This window comes from Balaenoptera physalus (genome assembly GCF_965194825.1).
Source record: "Balaenoptera physalus genome assembly, chromosome: 20".
NCBI classification, from domain to species: domain Eukaryota; kingdom Metazoa; phylum Chordata; class Mammalia; order Artiodactyla; family Balaenopteridae; genus Balaenoptera; species Balaenoptera physalus.
In genome coordinates this window covers 1,679,680-1,704,783 of record NC_138901.1, presented here as the reverse complement: position 1 = coordinate 1,704,783, position 25,104 = coordinate 1,679,680, and the positions used below count along the sequence as shown (strand labels likewise).

The 25,104-nt window shown below is 53.4% G+C and overlaps 1 protein-coding gene across 5 annotated transcripts in view; it reads left to right on the top strand.

The window, feature by feature from the left end:
- RGS9 (regulator of G protein signaling 9) overlaps positions 1-25,104 on the top strand; it is an 89,666-nt gene that overhangs the window by 39,801 nt on the left and 24,761 nt on the right. For all 5 annotated transcript variants that reach the window (XM_082441903.1, XM_082441904.1, XM_082441906.1 and 2 more), the window contains 8 exons: positions 161-211; positions 1,521-1,627; positions 1,824-1,875; positions 2,138-2,196; positions 3,459-3,535; positions 9,359-9,440; positions 15,986-16,048; positions 24,620-24,649. In XM_082441903.1, the coding sequence (XP_082298029.1) occupies positions 161-211; positions 1,521-1,627; positions 1,824-1,875; positions 2,138-2,196; positions 3,459-3,535; positions 9,359-9,440; positions 15,986-16,048; positions 24,620-24,649 (521 nt within the window). The remainder of the gene's footprint in view (positions 1-160; positions 212-1,520; positions 1,628-1,823; positions 1,876-2,137; positions 2,197-3,458; positions 3,536-9,358; positions 9,441-15,985; positions 16,049-24,619; positions 24,650-25,104) is intronic.

The window sequence follows — 25,104 nt, the reverse complement described above, 5'->3', positions numbered from 1 at the left end:
GAACTTTGTTGGGGGGAGGGGAGGAGGGGCAGCCCTGAAGGTTTTGAGCGGAAGGACGAGATCACGGCTGAACAGGGAGGAGGCCAGTTGGGCAACCGTGTGGAGGAGGGCGTGGAGGTTGGGAAGGCTCTGACGGTGGCCAAATGCTTCTGCTTTGCAGGGAATGATGTTCTCCAGTGGATCACCCAGCGGCTGTGGGTCTCCAGCCTGGGTGAGAGCTCGTCTTTTCCTCCTAGACCAAGGGCTGCTGTATGCGCGTCACCCTGGGGGCATCTCTGGAGGGTAGAAGCTAAACGGGGGCTCAGCCCGCGTCTCTGAGAAATTGACATTTTAATTGGAGAGATGAGAACTTCATGGGTAATCAAGAAAGACTTCCTGGAGGGGGTGATGCATACGTACCCTTGGTCTCAAAACAAGTGATGCCTGTGAATCCTGGAAGGAAGCTCAGAGGGTCTGTCTTCCCAGCGGGGAAATTAGCAAAGACGTAAACATGGAATGAACGAGGAATGGAGCGGTAACAGGGGAAATGGGGAGTAGTGACTTCAGCTGGGTGTGGAGGGCAGTGGACGGGTGGGGTGCACCTGGTACATTCTTGGATTCCAAATTTTATCTGGGAGAGAGGCAGTGTAACCCGTGGAGGGTTTTGCAGTGTGGCGGTGTGTACAGTAATCAGATTTAAGCTGGGATGTTAGGCAGCAGTCTGAAGGATGGATTGGAGCAGAAAGACTCGGGGACCTGACTTGCCACTAGCAAAAGGGCTGTTGGTACAACGAGGGTCTGGTCTCTGATAGAGGGAGGGAGGGTGGGGAGGAAGCCTCCCCACTCCTGGGAGGCTGAGCTGTGGGATGGGATGTGGGTTGGGTCCCTGGGCCTGCAGGATGGGAGGGCTGGAATTCTCTCTTGGTGGTAGAAAGACACCTGCTGTCACTGGTGCCTCTGAGAATGAACCAGGAGAGTTTTCCTTTAATTGGTGCAAATCCAGAACCAAGGCTGTGTTTCTGAGCAGACTGGAGGCGGGTGGGAGTTGAAGGGAAGTGGCAAGGAGCCGAGGGTCTGGACCCAGGGTGCAGGCAGAGTTGAGCTTGGGGTAGAAGTTGGCCATAAACACAGCCTCCCCTTCCTGCCCCTCTCGGGATGAAGACGTTCTCTCCCTGCTCCTCTGGACTTCTCCGGACCCAAAGGGCCCAGCGGTGCTCCTCCAGGATTTCCCCATCCGTCACCCCAGACGCCTGCAGTGGATGACCTGTGGCACTGTCAACACTGGGGTCACTGACTCCCCTCCAGACTTACTGAGTTGTCATTCGGGGGTTGGGCTGGGGGACCCTCCTTTTAGCCTTGGCTACCCAGCTGGTACCTGTCCACAGCTAAGTTCAGGAACCACTGTCCCCACTTCTTGGCTGAAGTGCTGTTAGGATGGGGGTACCTGCCCTGAGTTTGGGGTGCTATGCGGGGGCGGGGCTGTGAGCTTCTGCCCTTGGCCCCCCGCTCTTAGCTTCCTTGTCTCAACCGCTTCTCCCCAGAGGCACAGAACTTGGGCAACTTTATTGTCAAGTACGGCTACATTTACCCCCTGCAAGACCCCAGGAACCTCGTTCTCAAGCCTGACAGCAGCCTCTATCGATTTCAGGTGAGCCTTGGCCTTGACCTTAGGTGTTCACAGGGGGTTAGTGTCATCTGAAAAGATAATTGGTTGGCTTCACATCCTCACAGATCTTTAGAAACAGTGGAGGGGGCTGAGGCAGCTTTATGTTTTAAGCTACAGGGCTGGGGGCCAGGGGTTCACAGCCCAGTGTGTAAGCCTGGTTCCCTGGTTTCTCTTGTAGACACCGTATTTCTGGCCCACCCAGCAGTGGCCGGCTGAAGACACAGACTATGGTAAAACTCTGCCCCTCCTCCTATGCCTTGGGGAGGGCTTACCATGCTGCTTATTTACTCGCTGCATTTTGGTGAGATTTGTCTTGCTGTCATCACAACAGTCAGTTCTTTACGTCAGTTCTCATCTGTATTAGGAGTGATTCCCAGGGGAGGGACTGGGTCTGCTGAGTGTCCCCTTCACTAAGCTGAGCACAACAGGCTCACGCATAGAGGGGTTTTGAAATATGATGATGATGGAAAATGTCATTGTTTTCTTTTCCAGCCATCTATCTGACCAAGAGAAATATCAAGAAGAAAGGGGTTTTAGAAGAATATGAAAAGGTATAGAGATGATTTCAAGTATAGGTTCTTATAATTGAGTGGAATATAGTCTTGAGTTGTTTTCCCCTGTTCCCCCCATTAATCGATTCATATGTACCCTCATCATCCATCCATCCCTCCATCCCTCATCCATCCATGTCTCATCCATCCATCCATGTCTCATCCATCCATCCATATCTCATCCATCCATTTCTCAACTATCCATCCCTCATCCGTCCATCCATCCCTCCATCCCTCATCCATCCCTCCATCCCTCATCCATCCGTCATTTCTCTGTCGATCCCTCATCCATCCATCCCTCATCCATCCATCCATCCATCCCTCATCCATCCATCCATCCCTCATCCATCCATCCTTCATCCATTCATCCATCCATCCCTCATCCATCCATCCATCCATCCCTCCATCCCTCCCTCATCCATCTATGCCTCATCCATCCATCCATCCATCCTTCATCCATCCATCCCTCATCCATCCACCCATCCATCCCTCATCCATCCATCCATCCATCCATCCATCCCTCCATCCCTCCCTCATCCATCTATGCCTCATCTATCCATCCATCCATCCCTCATCCATCCATATATTTAGAAGCAGCCGGCTGAAGTAAATTCTCCTCCATGTGGAGGTTCAGTTTCTCCTGCTGTGACTTAAGCCCTTGCCTCAGTAACTACTGGGCACACAGTAGCTACCACTTTCCTTTTGCTGTCCCAACATAATAGGACTTAATTAATACGTGTGATAATGCATATTACAGGATGGACAAATTTGAACTTGAGTTTGAGATGGGAAAACAAGAGTGCAGACTTTTGTTTTAGGCAGGATGAGTCATATTTCTCAAAGAACACACCCTAACCCTCAAAGGCTAGATTTCTGGGCAGAAAGCAACAATCTTGCTGGGTTTTTTTGCTTTTTACAAACATGTTTTTAGAAAGCCAGCATCACACCAATGTTAGGGCTTAGCTTTGTGCATTTGTTGTGCTCTGTTGTTGAATATTAAGTTCCCATATTCTCCTCCACACTACCCCCCTCTTCCTTATCAGATTTGGGATACATTTATTAAACAAAAAATCCAAGCCAACCTGTGGCTTCTGTTTTGAAGGCTTGTCGAGAATTCGGTGCTACCCTTTGAATGACTGCCTTAGCACAGCTGGGCTGGGAGACCGTTTGGCTGGGTCTCGTTGTTGACTTAGGACTTCCTGCCCTCTGCACACAGCATAGGTTGTGGGGCTTAGTGTTCTCATTTTGTTTTCCTCCTCTAGGAAGATTATAATTTCTTGAACAAAAAAATTAACTACAAGTGGGACTTTGTCATCATGCAGGCCAAAGAGCAGTACCGGTGAGTCAAAGATCTTGTTGGTCCCCTAGTTGTCTTTCCTCCTCCCTTCCTGCTTTGTTTCTTTTTAATAAAATTAACTTTTATTGGGTGTGTATGTGTTAAACAGTGGGTGAGACATAGGGAAGGTAGAGGCATCGTCTAGGGAGCCCGGCAGACAAGCAGACAGGACATGATGCCTCAGTGAGTTGAGAGCCCCACGTCGGGGTTTGGAGAAGGAGCTGCAGAAACAACATTGAATCTGGAGGCTGCAGAGGGTGTATCCAGGTGAGGGATGGTGGTGGTGGATGGAGAGGAGAGGAGAGGAGAGGTGGGAGGGAGGGTGCTCTAAGCAGACAACCAGAGTCTGCGGGCATGGGAGTGCCCGCCTGATGCCATCCCTTGGAGCTGGCACAGAGAGTGCAAAGCCCCAAACTGGCGGAAGTGAGGCTGGATGTGTTAGCAGGAGCAGATCGGGAGAAGGTTTTGTGCTCAGGGCCGTGGGGAGCCATAGAAGGATCTTAAACAGGGGAGAGCTGTCATCAGAGTCACCTGTTAGAGCCACTCACTGCTCGCCCTCATTTGTCGGTTCAAAACTGGACCTGAAGTTCCCCCTGGGGGCCCTGCCTTGTCTGTAAGGGCCAGCTATACATGTTGGGGAGGGTGTATCAGTCAGGGCGAGGTTAGGCTGTCGTAACAAACATCACCCAGCACTCAGAGGCATGAAACCACAAGGCTCATTTCTTGCTCGTGTCACGTGTCCACCGTGGGCCAGCTGGGGCCCTGACGTGCTTGCACCCACTCCAGGACTCACGTCACTTGTGCTCACAATTCACTAGCCAAGGCAGCTCATGTGGTTATGCCTGCTTCAAAGGAGGGTGCACGGGGTGTGCAGTCCTCCTGTGTGTCTGAGATGCAGGAGAGTCAGGAATATCTGGGGACCAATACCCGTGATCACCAGAACAGTGAGTCCAGCCGGCCCGGCCTCACTCACCCTGGCAGGTCCAGACCCCGGGAGGTCTAGAGTGGCTGGCACATGGTTGGGCTGGATGGTGGAGAACCCGTCCTCCTGAAGCAGCCCTGGGAGAAGAGTAGTGGTGGGTGAGTCAGGGTTCTCCAGAGAAACAGAATCTCTATGTATTGATCTAGCTAGAGAAGAGGTGGGGGAGGGGAAGGAGGTGGGAGAGAGAGGAGAGAGACTGAGATTGAGATTGATTACGAGGTATTAGGTCACACAGTTATGGAGGCTGAGACGTCCCAGTACCTGCAGTCGGCCAGCTGGACCCCCAGCTGATGTTTCGGTTGGAGCCTGAAGGCAGGAAGAGACAGATGTCCCAGCTCGAGGCCACCAGGCAGGAGGCACTTCCTCTTCTTTGCAGGAGGATCAACCTCTTTGTTCTATTCAGGTCTTCAACTAAAAGCACCCTCATCCAAAGACACCCTCACAGACACCCGCAGAATAATGTTGACCAATCACCTGGGCACCCCTGGGCCCATAAAATTAACCATACCAAGTGGTGAGCACTGTTATGCAGGAGGGCCATCCGGGAAAAACAGAAATCCGAAAGGCAGGATGGCTTTATTGCTCACGTGGGGAAAATTTGTTCTCAGGCCGTGATTCATGCGGAGGGGCATTATGGGGAGAGCTGGCTCTGCCCTTTCACCACGAACCTGCCTCTGCCTGGGTATTTTTGAGACAGAGCGGCAGGGGGGCAGTTTGCTAATCTTTTGTGACATGCATTTGTGTGTGAGGCTCCGCTGGGTGGGTTCCGTGCACTGTCTCATCCCACGCCGGGGCGAGGAAATGCCTGGAGCAGTAATTCTTGTCGCCCTCACATCTGCAGCGGGGGAAACGGAGGCTTAGCGGGGTCAGAATACTTGGCCAAGGTCACTTGGTGAGGTCGTGGTCCAGCCTGGCCTAGTGTTACTCCCACTCAGTGGGCGGTTTTTAGTGCCTACTGGGTTCCAGCGCTGGGCCGGGCCCCAGGGACACAGAGTTGGCTGGGATGTGCCCGCGTCCCACCCCTGACCCCTCTCCATCTTCCTCTGCCTCTCTGCTCCAAGCAGGATGAGCCCATGACCCAGAGGACTGTGGACCCCCAAGCTGCCTTGCAGCACAGAGGTACCCCCAGTGGCCCCCGCGAGCCCCACCACTCAGGCCTGAGTGTAAAGCTCTGAGCTGCCCACATCATGGGGCAGCCCCTTGGCCATTCGCTTCTAGACGCCTTGGGATGAGCGCTTCCTGAAAGCCACTCTCCTCCTGAGATGCTGGCTTTTCCCCACTGATTCCGTTGCTTCACTCAAAGGCTGCCTCAGATTTCAAGTTTAGGATCTGTGATGGTTAATTTTATGTGTCCGCTTGGCTGGGCCACAGTGCCTAGAGAGTTGGTCCAATACCCATCTCAGATGTCACTGTGAAGGTGTTTTTTAGATGAGATGAGTATTGAATCAATAGACTTGAAGTAAAGCAAATGACTCCCCGCAATGTGGGTGGGCCTCATCCAAACAGTTGAAGGCGTTACAAGACTGGGGTTCCCAGAGGAAGAAGTAATTCTGCCTCTAGACGGGCTTGGACTTGAGTTGCCGCATCAGCTCTTTCCTAGTCCTCCAGCCTGCTGGCGTGTCCTGCAGAATTTGGACTTGCTAGCCTCCTCAATAGTGTGAGCGAATTCCTTGAAATAAATAAATTCTGTCTCTGTCTCTCTCTGTTTATTCTCCTACTGCTTCTGTTTCTCTGGAGAAGCCTAACTAATACAAGTACAAGATCTCACCACAAAAGCAGGTTGGCCGTGTAGTCTGGCTCATGAGGCACCCATTTCATTCCTCTGAGTCTCTGCACACAGACCTCTCTCCTGAATCCCAGACTCAGCATCTCAGCTATAAACTCAACATCTCACGTTGACATCACACCTCAGCCTGACCTTGTCCATACTTGAATGTTTCCCCCTCGCTCCCCAAGCCTTCTCTCCCTTCAGCGTTACGCGTATCACTACAACGAACCCCCATTCACCTCTTCCCAACCCGTGTCCTGTGTTCAGTCATCCGGTCTCGCTGGTACCGCTGGCAGAATCTCTTCTGCCACACGTGTCCACTGCTGTCTGCTTCCGTCACCCCGGAGCCAACCTCACTGTCAGCTGGACCGTGGCAGCATCCTCTGCTCCCACATGCCCCCAGTTTTGGGACACAAACAGGATCCTGTCCCACCCTTTCGAGAGAGAACCCTCAGTTCAAATGTCATGTGCTCAAAGAAGCTTTTATTTCTTTTTTTTGTTTGTTTAAGTTTTATTGGGGTATAGGTGGTTTACAATGTTGTGTTAGTTTCAGGTGTACAGCAAAGTGAATCAGTTAGACATAGACATATATACACTCTTTTTTAGGTTCTTTTCCCATTCAGGTCGTTACAGAGTACTGAGCAGAGTTCCCTGTGCTGTACAGTAGGGCCTTATTAGTTATCTAGTTTATATATGGTAGTGTGTGTATATCAATCCCAATCAAAGAAGCTTTTCTGATTAGCTGTTATTCTGCACACAATCATCCTGAAACTTCATGGATCAGAGTGGCAACAGTATTTTATTATCTCTCAAGTGTTCTGTGGGTCTGGAGTTTGGGACGGCTGGGCTGGGCAGCTGTGGATCAGAGCCTCTCAAGTGCTTGCAGCCAGAGGGCTGGAAGGTCTGCCTTGGGCTTCCTCACAGCAACAGGCATATAACACTGCCTACAGGTGGTTGGAAGCCCCAAGGGCAAACACTTCACTGAGGAGGGTGGCAGCTGCCCCACCTTCGATGGCCCAGCCTCAGAAATCACACAGTGCCGTTTGTGATATACTCTGTTGGTCAGCACAGCCACAAACCCCACCTGGTCTCAGTGGGGGAAGACATAGACCCACCTGGCAATGGAAGGAGGGTCACAGGACTGTAGACATACTATTTAAAAAGTACCACACTGGCCATCCCTGATTCTGCATTATAGTACACTGAATGTGTCCTCACAGCTCACGACACAATTTGTAATTTTATATTTATTTCTTGACTATTTGTGGAATGTTTAGACCTAAAGGTACTCAGGGAAGGGCAAGAAATATGTCTGTGTGTCAGTCTGCTCAGGCTGCCGTATCAGAGTACCATAGACTGGGTGTCTTAAACAACAGACATTTATTTTCTCACAGGTCTGGAGCGGGGGAAGTTCAAGATCAAGGTTCTGGCAGGGTTTGGTTTCTGATGAGGACTCTCTTCTCAGCTTGCAGACAGCTGCCTTTTTGTTGTGCTCTCACATGGGGGAGAGAGACGGACAGACAGAGAGACAGAGAGACTCTTCTGGTATCTCCTATTACCAGGGCACTAATCCTGTCATAAGGGCCCCACCCTAATGACCTCATCTAATTACTTCTAAACCCTTATTCCTTCTTAAAGGCCCCATCTCCAGATACTGTCGCATTGGGAGTCAGGGCTTCAACGTATGAGTTTTTGGGGGACGCAAACGTTCAGTCCATTACAGTCTATTTGGTTCACCCGAATTCTCCCAGTGTTTGGAACATAGTGGAGATCAGTAAATACATGATTGAATCAAAGTGTCATTGACGAAGGGATACTGTTGCTGTAAAGATCACAACATGACAAACTAAGATAATTCTTCGTTTACTGGTTCTCTTGAATGCCATTCATCACCACTCTCCTCCAATAACCTCTGTCACCCAAGAGCACAAGAGCAAAGCCAGAAAGGGCATTGCAGTAAATTAGCGATCAACTCTATTGCCAAGGTGGTCCAGCATTATGGAAAGTCCACAGTGCCTCAGGCCATCTGCAGCCCATCTTCCTGAGGACACGGGGTAGTTAATGCGGTAGAAAATCTGTTTCAGTTGGCAAGGGGGAAGTTGGAGTGACAGTGTTTATAGTTAATTTCCCGAGGAGGCTGCAAAACACCCCACTGGAAGGGCACTCTCCACCCACCTGGCTCTCTGGATATTATGTTACTCACAATACATGAGCTGGCACATAAATCCGCCGACTCTGTCTCGAGGAGGGTGCGTGCGTCATCCTGCGTTGCCTCGGCAAACAAGCATCACCGAGCGGAGCGCAGGTCGCCGTGGCAATGGCGCTGGATGGGGTATGATAATGAGCCCTGCCTCACCCCTGTCACTTCCTACCTGTAATGGGAAAGAGGGAGACTGGGAGATGAGAGGGAGCGTGAATAACCTTTCACAGTAATCAGCTGGGCTCAGAGAAACCCTGACTTGGTGCGAACTCTTTGAAGTGACAGAGTGGAACTGACAGGGAGAAACCAGAACTCCCCAGAGCCCGCGTTTTCCCCATCCCAGGCTCTGGCATTGCCGTTGCCTCCTGACTCAGGTGTTGATTATGTTGTTTATCAGAGCAGGGAAAGATCCGGAAGCCAGGTGGGCCCAGAATGCCATCCACGCTCACTCCATTGGAGACGCTGGTGGAGGTGGTCTGATCACGGTGGCACGATCGCATCTCACGCTGGTGCTCTCAGGGGGAGCTGGACTCTGGGACCAGATTCCTGGTTCAGGTCCCACCTCTGCCCCCTGGTGACAGCATGACCCTCAGTGGGACATTCAACCTCTCTGTGCTTCAGCCCCTGAACTGCAAATTGAGAATTGCTCACTGGGAGGATCCGAGTTAATATGTATAAAAGTATTTAGCAGGGTATTTAGCACATAAGTATGATATTAATGTTCGCTATTTTCATTATTCTCATTATGGCAAAAGCACAGATTATTTGGGCAGATTGGGAGAGTGGTCCGGAATGCAGTCCAGCAGGAAGGGTGTCCATCAGTGAGCAAAAGATGCAAAACCTTACTGGCCTTTAACGTGGCTTTTGGCTTTTCAGGGCTGGAAAGGAAAGGAAGAAAGCGGACAGGTACGCACTGGATTGCCAGGAGAAGGCGTATTGGCTGGTCCACCGATGCCCCGTGAGTGCCATCCTCCCTGGTTTCACCCATCTCTTCTTGCGCCTGACCACTCCCAACCTTACTCCCCATCCCCCTTTTGTGGCTCATCTCTGCCTGGAGCTAGAATTGAATCTGCAGGAGTTGCTGCTCAGTGTTGATTAACATCCAAGGGCCTCTGGCTGGAAGAGGAAATTCACCATCTGGATGGAGTCCGCCGGTGGCCCATCCCTTGCTGTTAGGACTGAGTGCATTTCCGTAGCGGAGGGACCTGAATGAGTCTGCCTTGTGTGAGGGCTAGGACTCGATGCCTTAGAAGAGGAATGTAAGAAGAAAAAGGTAGGACACAGGCTCCACCGCAGGAAAAAATCACACGTGTAGGGAACCGGAAGCCGGCCTTGCCACGGCCATGCTGTGTGTCTCTTGCTGCCCTCCTTTTCCTCTCTGGATCTGGTCCCCGGCGGAGATGGGGGCCAGGGGATAAATGTGTGCTCAGCCTTATGGCTTAGAACATATGGCATCTCTGGCTTTGGGACGTTAGGTGGCCTAGAGGCACAAGCTGTACATATGAGATGTGACTTGTAGCAGCTCATTACTTGGGAGGGAAGCCACATCTCCAGCGCGGAGAAGCAGGCTGTAACCGCCACCCACCGTGGGGACCTGTGCCGCCTCGGTTCCCTCCTGCGTCAGACCCGTGTGCTGCCTCCCGGGCACTGGAGGTGGGAGATGTGGAAGGAATTCTGCAAAGTGGAGCATTCGGAACACACGTTTCTCCTCTTTCTCCTTCAGTTTTCTTGCCTGGCCAGGAACCAAGTTCTCAGAACCAGAGAGCGAACTGCGTCCCTCACGGGGCCAAAGCTTCTGGAGTTTTGAACTTGGAGCCCATCAGATTTGGGCCGTTTTGCTACTTTTCTTTCTGCATTCAAGACAGGCAGCCCATAAGGTGTTCCAGCTGCGAGGGCATTGGTTTGGATGCCTTGTTGCCGAGGTTAAGGCCCTGGGGTTGAGGCGTGTTTGGTTTTGCTTTGTTTCAGGGCACCTCCTCCAGCTAGACCACTTGGCTGACGCCCGACCCAGGTCCCTGGGGGCCTGAGCGGAAGGCTGGTTGACTGAGCACAGGGTCCCGGAGGTCAGAGCCCACACCCGCCGTCCCGCTGGTAGCGCAGGAGTGAGATCTTTGTGTGAGAGGGAGCCAGGCCTTGCTCAGCCCATATTGTCATCTGATCCTGAAGGGGGGGGACCCTTGGTGAGGAGAATGGCGAATTGTGGATAAGCCTCTCAGATGGTAAGGGGCGCTGGTGCCCTGCGGCACCCGTGACCGAGGCAGTCCTGCTCCTTGTAGGATGGAAAACGGCCTCCGTATCACGTGTGGAGACTCCATGCTGTGGGATGCCCGTGTGCCTGCATCCCTTGCCAGGCGACAGAGTCTGACTGTGCACGCGATCTGCCCTGGGACCCTCCCCTCCCCTCTGTCCCTGCAGCCAGGAGGTCTACAGGGACACGACGAGAAGCAGATTATCCGTGTTGTTCTCAGGCCTCCTGGGGCAGCTCTCAGCCCCGACGCCAGGCAGGTGGCCGAGTGGCTCTTCCCTGTGTGATGCAGAAGCACAGACGTTCAACAGTGTGTCCCTGGCAATGGCTTCTACTACCACCTCCCCCATGGTCCCCACTTCCTCCACCTCCATCACCTCCGTTGTCACGGTCACCGTCACCGCAGACCTGAGTGGAGACCTTACGGTGCCCCGGGCTGTGCGCCAAGCATCGTTCTGCACTTTCTCGTTCCACCTCTGCGGCCCTACCTGAGAGGCCACGTAATTAGTCCCGTTTTGCTGATGAGAAAGCAGAGGCCCAGGGCTGCTGCTGACTTGCCAGTGACAGCCAGTGAGTGAGCGCCAGGGGACCTGGACCCACAGACTGCAGAGCCTTCCCTCCTGGTCTCCATGCTCCTTTGCCTCCGATGACAGTGTCACGTGATGTTGTGCGTTTAGGGTCTTTTGTCACCTCCTTGGTCACTAGAGCATCACGTGGTTGCTGCCACTGTCATGCACATGGTGCAGGGTTCAGAGGTGCCTGTCCCTCACTGGCGGCACTGGGGAGCCCACGTTCAGAAGGAGGCCTGATGTGCTTGGAGCAGACATGAAGCTCCCCGGACACAAAGCCTCTCTCCCCGCCCCGGCCCTCTCACCGCCGATCCCCTCACCCAAGACCGGACCAGGAGTCGGGGACGGGCCCGGGTGGCCCTGGCTCCTTCTCTCCCTGACTTTCGTAAAACCTTCAGCCTCTCGGTGGCCCAAGAGCGTCAGGATGAGGGACGTGTCCTGTGTGAAGAGCATCCGGTTTGAGGTCTGTCTCGGCTGGAAACTGAGCAATCTGACTGACAACCCAGCAGCCCAGGCGCTTGGGGGCTGTCAGACCGTCTCCAGGGGCCCCAGACACACTGTCAGCTGGGCGGGAGGAAGCCAGCCGGGCAGACAAAGCATTAGGCTGGGTGGGGTGACTGTAGCCAGCTGCCGTACTTACTGAGCAGATTCATCCCCTGTTCGCTGGTCTGTCCCTGAATCTGCGAAACCTTCCTGGGGCCCTGAGTCTGCACCAGCCGAGGAGCCGGGCGCTGGGCGTGAGGTAACTGCTGAAGGCCGCTGAGCACCTGCCACGTGCCTGGGTTAAGCTCTGGCTTAAGTGCCTGGCTGATCCCATGGACCTGACGGAAATGCTGTGACATAGGGGTGTCATTGCCCCGTCGTTCAGGTGGGGACATTGAGGCTCAGGAAGCTGCAGCGGCCTGGGCAGCGCTGGGACGTGAACACACCTCTGTCTGACACGCTGCTGCCATGGAAGGTGCACCCACGGGTGGGCCCCTCTCTCAGCTCAAGCAGCTCCAAGTCCAAACTGCTGACCCTGGTGAGCCACGCCCTCCCGGAGCTGAGACCTCAGTGTGAGGGGCACAGCGAGGGGGGATGGATTCAGGGAGTGGGGGGCATCCTATCATGAAGAAAAACGAGGTTCCTCTCACATTTTTCCCCAGTGGAACAGGGTACAGGTCTGGGCACGATGCAAACAACAGTTCATTGTGTGTAAACGAACAGAAGGAGAAACGGTTTCTTTAGAAAAGTCATCTTGGGGCCTCCCGTGCATCATTGCTGTGGCATCCGTGTCTCCCCAGGATACAGGCCGCTGACACGTGGACCATGGGTACAAGGAGGGTGTGGTCTGGGGACAGAGGCGGCCTGTGGCACGTGTGCTCTAAGTCGGGCGGTTGCTGGTCTGAGCGTCGAGCTGAACGGCCTTTGTTTCAACCACAAGTGCAGACACTCACCCGAGAGGATACCTGTCCTCCACTTCCCGCTGAGGTTGAACTGAATGTCCAGAGAGGGGCAAAGTAAATTAAGTTACAGCTCCATGACTGAACGCTGTGACACTATGAAAATAATATTTTCGAAGGCCATTTGTGAACCTGGGGAAGTGGTCTGACATACAACGTTTTACCATTAAAACAGGATGGGAGAGTCCATTGACTCTGATCCAAATTAAGAAAAAAACCCCGAACATCTGTTTTGTGAATTTCCACCCTGTGCCGGGGCTTAGGAGGCAATGGAGGTCTTTGCCCTGGGAGCCGAGACAGACGTGGCCCTCAGGGAGCTTACAGTCTGGTGGAGGGTCTGAGACTAGAACTGCTGCACAGCGAATGTGTCCTGTGCGGATGCGGGGACAGCTGTGAGGGGCGGGGTCCTGCTTCAGATCCGGGGTCTGGGACCAGCTCTCCGCGGAAGCAACGTTCACGCCAAGGTCAGGCTCCTCCAGCCCTTCCCTCCAGTTCTGTCTCTCCCTGCGTCAACCTCATCTCTCTCTCTGTCCCCTGTTTTGTTTTTAAAACTATCTGGTGTTTTATTTGTTATTTGTTTTCTGTGCCGCGCACCAGAAAGGTCCAAACTGTACATTAGGGGAGAGAGTGACGGTGAGAAGAGGAGAGAACAAGACAAGGGACGGGAGGGATGTGGTGCAGCCACGTGTCACCGGGACGTGGCACCGGCGCCCACCCTGGCCCTGGCTCTGGGACTGTCCCCTCCTCGTGAGCAGACCTTGGGGGTACGAGGGTCCTTTCCCAACCTGAGTTAAGGAGCCGTTAGCAAATTGTCTCTTTGGCTTTCGCGTCAGGGATGTTCTCGGGCACCACGCCCTGGCGTTCACACTTCCTCCGGCTGGAGGTGGTGGTGGTGGGCTTGGCGTCTCTGGGCAGGCGGGGCTTCCTGCACTTGGCCCGGGCTGCACGCGGCTGCACGGCTCCCTGTCTGCTGACAGCCCACCGCCAGGCCACCGTGGCCCTTGTGTCCTGTGCGCTGATGGTCAGCTCTGCGGTATCTGCGTTCCGGCTGCCTCTTGCATCCCAGAAACTGTGTTAGCGGTGGCTCTGGTGACCGTTGTGGAGAGCAGAGACCCCCATGCTACCTGGTGAATGAGTGGATGAAGGAATGAGTGGATGGATGAATGAGTGAATGGATGAATGAGTGAGTGCATGAGTGAATGAGTGCATGAGTGGGTGAATGAATGCATGCCTGAATGAATGAGTGAATGATGAATGAGTGAGTACATGAGTGAATGAATAAGTGGATAAGGGAATGAGTGAATGAATGAATGAGTGCGTGAGTGAATGAATGAGTGGATAAGGGAATGAGTGAATGAATGAATGAGTGCGTGAGGGAATGAATGAGTGGATAAGGGAATGAGTGAGTGAATGAGTGAGTGCGTGAGTGAATGAATGAGTGGGTAAGGGAATGAGTGAATGAATGAATGAGTGTGTGAGTGAATGAATGAGTGGGTAGGGGAATGAGTGAATGAATGAATGAGTGCATGAGCGAATGCAGCCTGGGAGTCTCCCAAAACAGCAGCAGGAGAAAGGCAGCCCCATGCAGAGGTCTGAAGGCAGGGCCCCGGGGTGGGACTGCAGCTGGATGGGAGCGGCTGAGAGATGAGGAGGGGCCGGCGGGGACCGGCCGGCAGGACAAGGCCCGCCGGGCGGCTCCGGCTCAGGGTCCTGCGCCGATTACACAGGTGCACCGTGCAGCAGCTGAATTCACATCAGAGTGTGGATCAAGTTCAGAGCAAAGAGTTGGAGAAGGGGCCCAAGACGCGAGCAGACGACTGCGCGGAAGCCCCTGAGGCTGGAGGGCCTGCTGGGGGGCAGGGGCCCCGAGGGCGTGGGCCTGGGGGGAGCATGTGTGTGTGCGTGTGTGTGTGTGTGTGTGACTGTGCCGGGACATACGTGTGTGAGCTGCAGACGTGAGCACATGTGCCTGTGTTCGAGCGTGAGTGCATACCTGTGAGAGTGCGAAAGAGTGATGATGTGAGTTGTGAGTGGGAGGGGGTGTGTGCACGTGAGCGAGTCTTTGAGCGTGAGAGTGAGTGTGTACGTGTGAGTAGTGTGAGAGTATGCGAGTGTGCGTGTGTGATGTTTGTCTTCCGTCACCCTGGGGGGATTTCTTTGTCCCAGACGGGTGCCCGCACCAGACAGACAGAGGAGGTGGAAGACCCGAATTGCTGGCCCCGAGGGACTGAGAGACGGAGCAGGACTGGCTGGGGAGGTGGCTGCCTGAGGGAGACAGACAGACGCTGAGGCCGGCTTTGGGCCAGGTGTTCACACACGTGATCCTACGATGAACACAGCCTTTGCTTGGTAACAGGGACGCTCTGCTGAGAGCTCCGTACTCCATCGTGCTAAATCCTCACAGGAACCTGACAGGCAGGAGGGATCGTCTGCAGTTCTCAGGGGTGGGAAGGGCAGAGAGGAGAAGTGGTTTCCAAGATCTTCCTCACAGCTGGGAAGTGGCAGAACCGGGATTGGAAACTCTGGGTGCCTGACGGAAGCCTGGACTCTCCAACACAATGAACTGTAGAGCGGGAAGGGAGTCGGGAGTCCCATGTGCTAATCCCAGGGAACTCTGATTGAGTTTGCATGTTGTTTATCCATCTGTGCACCCACCCACTCATTCATCCATCCCCCTACCCACCCCTCATCCATCCATCCATCCATCACTTATCCATCCATCCATCCATCCACCTACCCACCCTCCATCCATCCATCCATCCATCACTTATCCATCCATCCATCCACCTACCCACCTACCCACCCTCCATCCATCCATCCATCCATCCATCCATCCATTCATTCCCCTACCCACCCCTCATCCGTCCATCCATCCATCACTTATCCATCCATCCATCCATCCACCTACCCACCCTCCATCCATCCATCCATCCATCACTTATCCATCCATCCATCCACCTACCCACCTACCCACCCTCCATCCATCCATCCATCCTCCCTCCCTCCATCCCTCTCTCCATCCCTCTGTTTTAGGCTCTGGGGATGCTGTGGTGGTGGAATAGCCCCATGAAACTCACCAGCTCGCCTGGAGAATCGTGCACACCCCTGTAGCTCCCCACAGGCTGGACCACGGCCCTCAGCTTGGTCTCACGATTGGCAGCTTGACCAAGATCCAAAGTTAATCAGAAACTGGAGACTCTCCCAGCGGTGGTTCTTATGTTGTTTTTGTTTTTGTTTTCCCACTCAGCCGGGAATGAATGACGTGCTGGACTATGGCCTGGACCGAGTGACCAATCCAAATGAAGATCAGGTAAAACAGGTAGGTCTCTGCTGCATACGTTGGGCGGGGCCTAGGTCAGGGTCTCAGGCTGGGAAGGTGTCCACATGTCTGTTGTCTGTTTGTGTCTGTGGGTCACTGGTACCTCCCCTTTGAGACTGCCAAAGAGGGGAGGCCTATGGGCTGTGTGGTATCAGAGCAGGGAGGCCGTGGCAGGGGTTCTGATCAAGAGAGACCGGAGTTGGCAGCGTGCAGGTCAGAGCCAATGGGATCTAGATGGTTGGTTTTCAGACTTTTCTGAGTCACTTCCCCCTTTGAAAACCTGATGAAAGTTATGAACCCATTTCACCCAGAGATGCACAGACAGGCATTTCGCACACAATTTCCGCCAGTCCCCCCTCCCCCGCCCCGAAGTCTGTAGGCCACAGGCTCACAACCCTTGAATCAACTTTGGGTTTAAACCTTAATCCACGTGACCGGACCTGGACTGTCCCAATTTCTTTTGCATCTCGTTGGGTGGGATCTTTGCAAAGATTCTCCTGTGCTTTTTATTTTAAAAGGACCCTTTTCCCCCAGTAGGCCACCTTTGATGATGGATGGCCGATTTCCTAAGACGGGTTTTTATTTAAAGAAAGGTGGTGCAGAAGCTGCTGAAAGAGTGGGCACCCGGTTAGGGTTTCCCGACCGTGGCACTGTTACTTGGGGCCAGACCGTGCCCTGGGGGCTGTCCTGTGCACTGTGGAGTGTTCGGCAGCATACCTGGCCTCCACGCCCTGGAGGCCAGTAGCTCCGCGCCTTTCCCTGCCTGCCCCTCAGTCCCAACTATCAAAAGTGTCTCCAGACTTTGTCCGGTGCCCCCTGGGGGGCCAAGATTGCCCCAGCTGAGAACCACAGCTGTCAGTAAACCAGCCTAAACCCACGTAAACTAGCGGTAGATGGTTTCCTTGCTTTCTGTCTACCGTTGTCTTTGGGCAGCAAGGGGTCAGGGGCCTTGTTAGCCTAGTGTGTCATCCGTGAGCCAGTGCCTAAAGCCCTGGGCGGGAGCCGGGGGGTGGGGGGTGGGCCCGGAAAGGAGGAGGAAGGAAGTCGGAGGGGCAAGAGGAAGGAGCACGCGAAAGCTGGCTGGGAGGCTCTGACTTGTGTACGCTGCCCACCGGGGCCTGGAGCTCAGGATGGCTTTGGGGACCCCCCCCCAGTGTGTGGGCCAGAGGCCCAGGTTTCGGCTGGAGTCCACCTGGAGGGGACGTCGCGTCCCCAGAGGGCATCCCCGGGGACGTTGCTGGGCCCCTCATCCGTAATTCAGAGTCACCCTTCCTTTGATGCACGCTTGGCACTGTCAGCCTTCAGCGGCCTTTCCTACGTTCCCCTCGTCAGATAACAGATAATTGCCGGGGCCTTGTCAGGCTTGGTTACCAAGGAAACAGAGTCATCAAGGAAAATACTGAACCGGGCTGGAAGATGTGCAGTTATTATGGGTCAGGCAGCTCTGGAAAGCTCTGTGGTGTGGAGGAGGGGAGGGTGGAGGGGGACGGCCCATCACTCGCTCTGACCAGGCGCTGCTGTGTGTGTGTGTCTGTGTATATGTGTGTGTGCGCGTGTATGTGTGTGTATGTGTCTGCGTCTGTGTACGTGTGTGTGTGTGTCTGTGTGTGTGTGTCTATGTGTGTGTCTTGTGTGTGTATGTATGTGTATGTATGTGTCTGTGTGTGTATGTGCGTGTATGTGTGTGTCTGTGTCTCTGTGTGCACGCCTGTGTATGTGTATTTGTGTGTGTGTATGTGTGTGTTTGTGTGTGTCCGCGTCTGTGTGTATGTGCGTGTATGCATGTGTCTGTGCGTGAGTCTGTGTGTGTGTGTCTATTTGTGTGTGTGTATGTGTGTGTGTGTGTGCGCGCGTCTGTCTGTGTGTGTATGTGCGTGTATGCATGTGTCTGTGTGGCGCGCGTCTGTGTGTGTATGTGCGTGTATGCACGTGTCTGTGTGGCGCGCGTCTGTGTGTGTAGGTGCGTGTATGCACGTGTCCGTGTGCGCGCCTGTGCACGTGTGTGTGCGCACGTGCGTGCTGGGGCGGGATCTCTAGCTTCAGCCCTGGCAGGACGGTGCAGATGCTGAGTGAGCTGCCTCCTCTCAGGCGCTCTCTGGGGTGCCTTCCCAGGTCGGGCGCTCTCTGGGGTGCCTTCCCAGGAGGGCGGCCAGGCCCCGCCGCCGAGGAGGTGTATCCAGGCTCCCTGGCGGGCAGGCTCGGGGCCGAGATGCCTCCTGCTCTCCGAGCCCCTTTCCTGGCAGACGTGGGCCATGCTCTCAGCCCGGGGTCCGCACACGGGCCGGGGGTGAGGCTGCGGCCGCGGCGCTGTGTGACCGGGGTGCTGTCACTGCCGTTTACGCTCTGTCTTCTGTGTCTCTCTCCCACCAGCTCTCTTTCTCCTGTCTGCACTCTGGCTGGTGCATCAAGAAGAACAAAGAACCGTAATCCTCCCTCCGTCCTCCTCTCGGCCAGCGCGGGTCACAGCCAGCTGTTAGGGGCTGGGCTTTACCTGTGTGACCTTCCCCACAGTGGGACCCAGTGTCCCCTGTTTATCTGGCCTGAGAGGAGAGGGTCCGGAGGACGGGGCGTGTGTCCAGGAGGCCTTGGGGTGCAGAGGTGTCGGATTGCTGCCTCGATCAGAGAAGATCTCTCAGTGCCGGTTTGAAGAGATGGCCTATTTCCAAGAATTCGTAAATTCTTGAAAAGATCTCTTTTTTCCTTAAACAGGGGCAAATGATCCAAGAGCCATAAACACCATCGAGCACAGGAAGGAGGCTGTGGGGTTGGCAGGTGTCCACGACCCTGGGTGACCCACTTCCTCGAGCTGACGGCCGCTGGCCGCTGGGCACCCAGCCCTGGGAGGAGCCAGCCAGAGCCAGGGTGACACGTAGGGAGCGTGTCCTCTCTCAGTCCTGATGTCTGGAGGTGGGGGGCCACCTTCCCGTTATCTCAGAGAGGATTTGGCCCTGCAGGGAGGGGCTGAGTGGTGGCCGGGCCCCAGCCTGCTGTGGGCAGCAGTGCCCGGGGCCGGCCCTCCCTCCCCGACCCCGACAGGGTCACCAGGGTCATTTTGTGACGAGGGCCAGTGCTGTGTGCTCGAGGGAGCTCTGACACCAGAGTGACTACAGCTCCGCCACCCTCTGGAGCTGTGACCTTGGACAAGCTCTTGAGCTCTCAAAGCCTCAGTTTTCTCATCTATAAAATGGGAATAAGAATAGTTCCTTCTTCAGGGGCCTCAGTGAGGTCATTTATGTGAAGTGTCTGGAACAGAATCCGACGTGTACACAGCAGCTTTCACTATCATTACAACCGTCTCCCTGCTGCCAGAGAGCATTTATGGGGTCTGCAGGCCCTCGACCCTGCTTGGGGGACTGTCCCTCGCCAGTTTCCTTCTTGTCCTTCTCGCTTCTCATCCTTCTGCCCCGGCTGGGGGTGGGGGGGAGGCAGGTACACACCAGTGTCCACACCCCTGCCTGGTTCCTCCAACGGCTGCCGAGAACAGCACTGTTTACGCTGGCGGCCACACCGGCCTTTGGGCGAAGGACAGAAGTGTGGCTACGCAGACGTAAGTTCTGTGCTCTGCAGAGCCCCGGCCTGGAGCCCTCCGTGAGCGATAACCCCGCCCGCCGTGTGTTCCCCCCAGCTGGGGACAAACGGCTGCCTTCCTGGGGCTCCTGTGTGACCGGTGGTAGTGGGGGGAGGGCTGAGGCTTGCCCACAGCTCCCTGTGTGCCGGCCACGGGGCCAGTCGCTTCACCCCTGGTCAGGGCTCTGCAGATTCAGCAGCTCACGAGGTAGAAGCTCTAGCATCTCTGCTCCACAGTTGAGACAGGCCGAGGGACCAGGCAACGTATCCGAGTCACACGTCGGAGACGGTGAAGCTGGGGTTTGTGCCCCAGCGGACGGGCCCCTGAGCCCACTCCGTGTCCTGCTGACGTGCCCTGATGTCCGTCACGCAGCTTCTAGAAGCTTCGCTGGATTTTATTACCTTCTCCCAGCAGCTTGGGAACTGAGGCTTATATAAGTTCCCTTTTTCAGAGGACAAAACGGAAACAGACAGATTGAGCCGTTTGCCCAGGCTGGGCCAGCCACGGGGACCTTTAGGGCCTCTGGGTACCACCTCTGCTCCCCGACCGCACCCTTCGGTGCTGCACCCAGGGCCCCTTTCAGGAGCAGACGGCCTGTGCTCAGGCCCCCAGCTCCACGCTCAGCAGGCCCGCACTTGCCTTGATGTTCTGCTGTCTTAGAATTCTTACTACTTTTTCGGACCAGGGGCCGGACATTTTCATCTTGCCTTGGGCCCTAGAAGCTGTGTGGTCATTCCCCCCCGACCTGATCGGGAAGGACATGGCAGGACAGACCTCCTTCGGATGCTCACAGCCTCGGATTCTCGGCCCCTTGGCTGGCCGGCTGCCCCCATCTCTTTCCTGTCTGCTTTGCGATAAGCGCCTCAGTTCCCGGATTTCCTGGTTTCTGGCTTTTGACCCTTTCTCTGCTCTCAAGGCCTGTGTTCCCCGATTCCCTGTGGTTCTCCCCACCTTGCGTCTCACTCCATGGCTTGCCCGGCTCTCAGCCCTGTTTACACAGATTCCTGCCTGGCTGCCTGACCCCAGGGTCCCTGCTCACCCCTCTCTGGGGCTCCCGCGCCTCTGTCCACTGTCACTCCAGGGTCTCCCAGGGCATGGGCTTGACCCCTCCTGCCCTGTGACAGTCGTCTGCAGCCTGCATCTGGGTTTCAGGGCCAGCAAGCTGGCTGCAGAGCTGTGTAAACAAGATCTGGATGCGTCCCTATTTGGGCAACTCTGCAAGTGAAAAATCATAAGTCAGAATCCCAAGAATGCAGAGTATTTGACAATTCCTTAGGCGGAGTGTTCCTGTTGTAGTGAAATGTGTCACTGGGATGAAGGATAAAGAAGTGACTTCATCCCAGGTGGACCAGCTGCTGAGAAAGCCGGGGTTTGTGCATGCCTTCCAAGGTGCGACAAATGTTTACTTCTTATTTTACCATGAGGTGGCTTTCTTTGAATTGCTTAGAAGTGTGTGTGTGTGTGTGTGTGTGTATTTTTTAATAACTGCACTTTAATGTTTCTTATGGCCTTTGGCTAGGTAATAATCATATTGAAAGTAGGTTTGTGAGGTTTAGCGAGTAAAATACAGGATGCCCAGTTAAATTTAAATTTCACATAAGCAGCGAATAACTTTTGTTGGCGTGACTATGTCCCCGGTATTGCCTGGGCATCCTGTATTTTATCTCGTAGTTGGGGCTAATGCCGTACCCTGTATCTTCTCAGCAGCAGTATCTGAACCTTAATCAGTAGCCAGGGTACGTTGAGTCCCCGCCTCATGCCAGTCACTTAAGGATTCTGTCATTTAATCCCCCCTTTTCTATTCCCTTTTACGAATGAGAAGACAGAGGCTTTGAGATGCCAAATAAGTCATCCAAAGTCAGGTCACCGATTAGTGACAGAACAGGGATTTTGACCTTTCTGACCCCAAAGTTGATACTCTTTCTTATAACGACTCCCACCCCCATCAAATTCTCTCTCCGGCTTTCAGAAAAGTCCAGCTCCCTCTCCCTCACTGCCCAGATACACATGCACTCCTAAAAGCACAGAGATACCCTATATGTCAATCCACAGGAGGCAGATCTTATGTACAGCTTTTTTTTTTTTTTTTTTTTTTAGTATTTACTTGGTAGCACTGGGTCTTTAGTTGCGGCAGGTGGGCTCCTTAGTCATGGCTCACGGGCTCCTTAGTTGTAGCATGCGAACTCTTAGTTGAGGCGTGCATGCGGGATCTAGTTCCCTGACCAGGGATCGAACCCAGGCCCCCTGCATTGGGAGTGTGGAGTCTTAACCACCACACCACCAGGGAAGTCCCTGGACAGCTGTTTTTAAAGCTAGAAATGCTGAAATCCGCACGGACAATCCAGGGTGGAGGTGGGCAAACTCTTAGACTCAATCAAATCCACTGCAGTCGGATTCCCAGGAGACAGCTGGTAATCTGGGGACTCAGGAAACCCACAGCAAAGCACACCTTCGACACAGAGCCCTAAACGGATAGCAAAGTCAAGAAGGGACTTAAAATATACAAATGTTAAAACCCCGAAGCTGGAGATAATGACCCCAGAAATAAAGGTATTAAGCCGAAGTCAGACCACGCTAAGTAGACTGGAAATGAGTGTGCTGGTGACCGGTTTGCAAGCACAGCTCCCCGGGGAGCCCAGAGACCATCGGACAGGCTGAGAGTCTGCCTGTCTTGTCTGTATTCGTGCACGCAGGGTCCCCGAGGCCAGAGGACAGTGGCCCACAGGGTGGCTCATCCTGGGGCCTGGGCGCTTCGAAGGAGGGTGTTTGTGATGGTGCCTGCTTGATAGTACAATTGCCATCTTTATACCAATGTTCGTGCTTCCGGACTCCAGCTTCATTGAAGTATCATTGGCGCATGACATATGTAGGTTTCAGGTGTACAGTGTGTGATTAGATGCATGTAGATATTGCAGAATGATTACCGCCAAGAAGGTGAGGTAACACCTCCATCCCCTGACGTAATTGCGATTTTTGTGGTGGTGACAGTTAAGCTCTACTTTCTGACCAGCTCCCAAGTATCATTAATTATAGTCACCATGCTGTGCTTTAGGTCCCCAGATCTTATTTCCCTTCTAGCTGGGAGTGTGTTTTCCCATCACTAGTGTTAATTACAGAGTGTCTTCTGTGTGTGTGCTTCCTCTGGTGATTGGGGCCCTAGCACTCTTTTTTGTTTTAATTTTAAACTAAATGGCCGGACAGAGAAGACATTTAGTTCGGCGGTATCCTCAGCTTCAGGGCAAGGAGGAAGGCATTGGTGAAGAGAGCAGATCATTTTCTGTCTTTCCTGGATCACTCCTCGGCTTTGCAAAGGGCAGATCTGGGTTTGAATACTGCCTCAGCCGGTTACTGACCAGGAGATGTCAGGGCCTTGGTTTCCTCAGCTGAAAATCAGAAAAATAAAACCTTCCTCCCTCAAACTCTGTAAGGGCTCAGAGAGGTGTAAATTGCTTTGTACTATTGCTTGGTGGTTATTATTACACGAAAGTCCAGCTTCCCTACTCTGACCCCAGGGTTCTTTTCTACCTGAAACATGTGTCTTCTAAAACAGCCCTATGTTAGGGCTGTTAGAGAATTGGAACAGAAAATCAGTGTGATTGCCAAAATATTTGGGGGGTGTTCTCAATTTTTTAAGTGGAAAAATATTCTGTTAACCTTAAAATACATCTCCATTTTTCTAGGCCTCCAAGCACACTGCAGTCATCATTTGTTTGACATTTAATGAGCACCTACTCTGTGCCATACATTATGCTCAGGAAGATAAACATGGCCTTCCTGCTCTTAATGGTGCTTAATGGGTGATACATAGATTAAACAAAGAGTCACACAAACAAATATCTAATTATACTGTGATCAGTGCTATGAAGAAGGAAGTTTGGGGGGGGGTGCGGCAGATTAGAGAGGCCTATCTGAGCATTACCTTTCTGAGTTAACTCTCCCTACCCCACCCAGGAAGAAGGATTTCCTGCGAAAAGCAAGCACATAAAAACAATCTAAGGATGCAAAATGAAACCCAGCGTGGATTAGAAGGGAGAGACTTGCGTATGACGTTCCAGATCAGACCTTCCTTCATTCCTTGTTAATGGGCTCTGGTCCAGTACTTATTTTACTAACTGGCTAAGGGAGGTCGTGTCCTCCTTGGACTTCTGACTCTATTTCAAGCACAAACCTGGCGGCACTCAGCAGCATGGGTTTTAGCAGCCAGCAATTAGATGCTCAGCTTCAAGTATAAGAGTCAGCACCAGGCAGCCCCTGGACCAGACCTAGGAAAACTGAATTGGAATCACCCACCGTGCCCAGCCTCCAAGAGTTGCATGGGGCAGACAGGTGGTACCAGGGAAGCATGTCAGATGGTAGGAGAGTTTAGTAGGAGACAGGTCTGAATGGTTTCCAGGAGCTTCCAAGACCCTAAACATGGAGCCCCTCTTGGAGCCCTCCTTCCTTGGCTATGACTGGAAAAGTCCAGAGAGAGGACGCGAACTTGCTTCAGCGGTTTCAGAGAGGATAGGGCCCGGTGTGAACTCTTCCACGTTACAGCTCAGCTCTTGGACTCAGCTTGCAGTGGAGGCTTCTCTTGAGTCTTTTAATTGTGTGCTTTGTTTTTGACAGCGTGGCTTTCCCCCCGCAACATATGGTATTGGTCAAGTTGCTAGTTTCCCCCCCTCCCCCATTCCATTTCAGACGTTCTGTAGGCGCTACGGTGGGTTGGGAGCAATCCCAAACTTAGTCTTCAATTCATCTTGGCTTTTAGGAGAGTAGGATAAAGTTACAGTGGTAAAGCATCCCCTTCCCTCACCAAACCTCTTAGTTGATCTTATTCTCTAGTAGTTGTGTAGAATAGGGTGGAAGGGGTGGTGATGGGGAAATTCTATCTTTTAAGTCAAAAGAGATGGGCAGTTTCCTCTCGGGGAAGGGTTTTTATTTTTCAAATGGGTTATTGGACTGTAATGATTTCATGACATCTGTTTAACGGTTTTTGCTTCTTTGTTTTACAGAAACAAACAGTGGTTTCTGTCAGAAAAGAGGTAATTAGTCTCCCAGTTTCAAGGGAAGTCTGATTTTTAATCCTCTTAACAAATTATATGTACTTTGGCTTCTTGCTCTGCACTCAGTGATGAAATGAAAACCATGTGTGACGTTCAAACAGTTGTTTCCCGATTAATGGACAGCACAGAATGCCAAAGCGTCTCGTGTAAGATCTGGATGGGGCTGATGCTCAGGCTGTGAAATGCCCTCTGGAGGCTCAGATCTGAGGGACGTGGGGCAGGTGCAGCACCCTGCTGCTACCGTTATGGGGCCGCTCAGCATCTGTCCAGGGTGACAGGCTACCTGTGTTGGCAAATCTTGTATCCGGGGTGCAAGACAGAGAGCCCTGGGGAGTGTTGGTCGTGAGGTTAGTTAGGTCTGCTTCTTGAGTCAGAGGCATTTGGGGGAAAAGCTAAGCTTCTGTGTCTATCCCATGTCTCACTTGAACGCACCT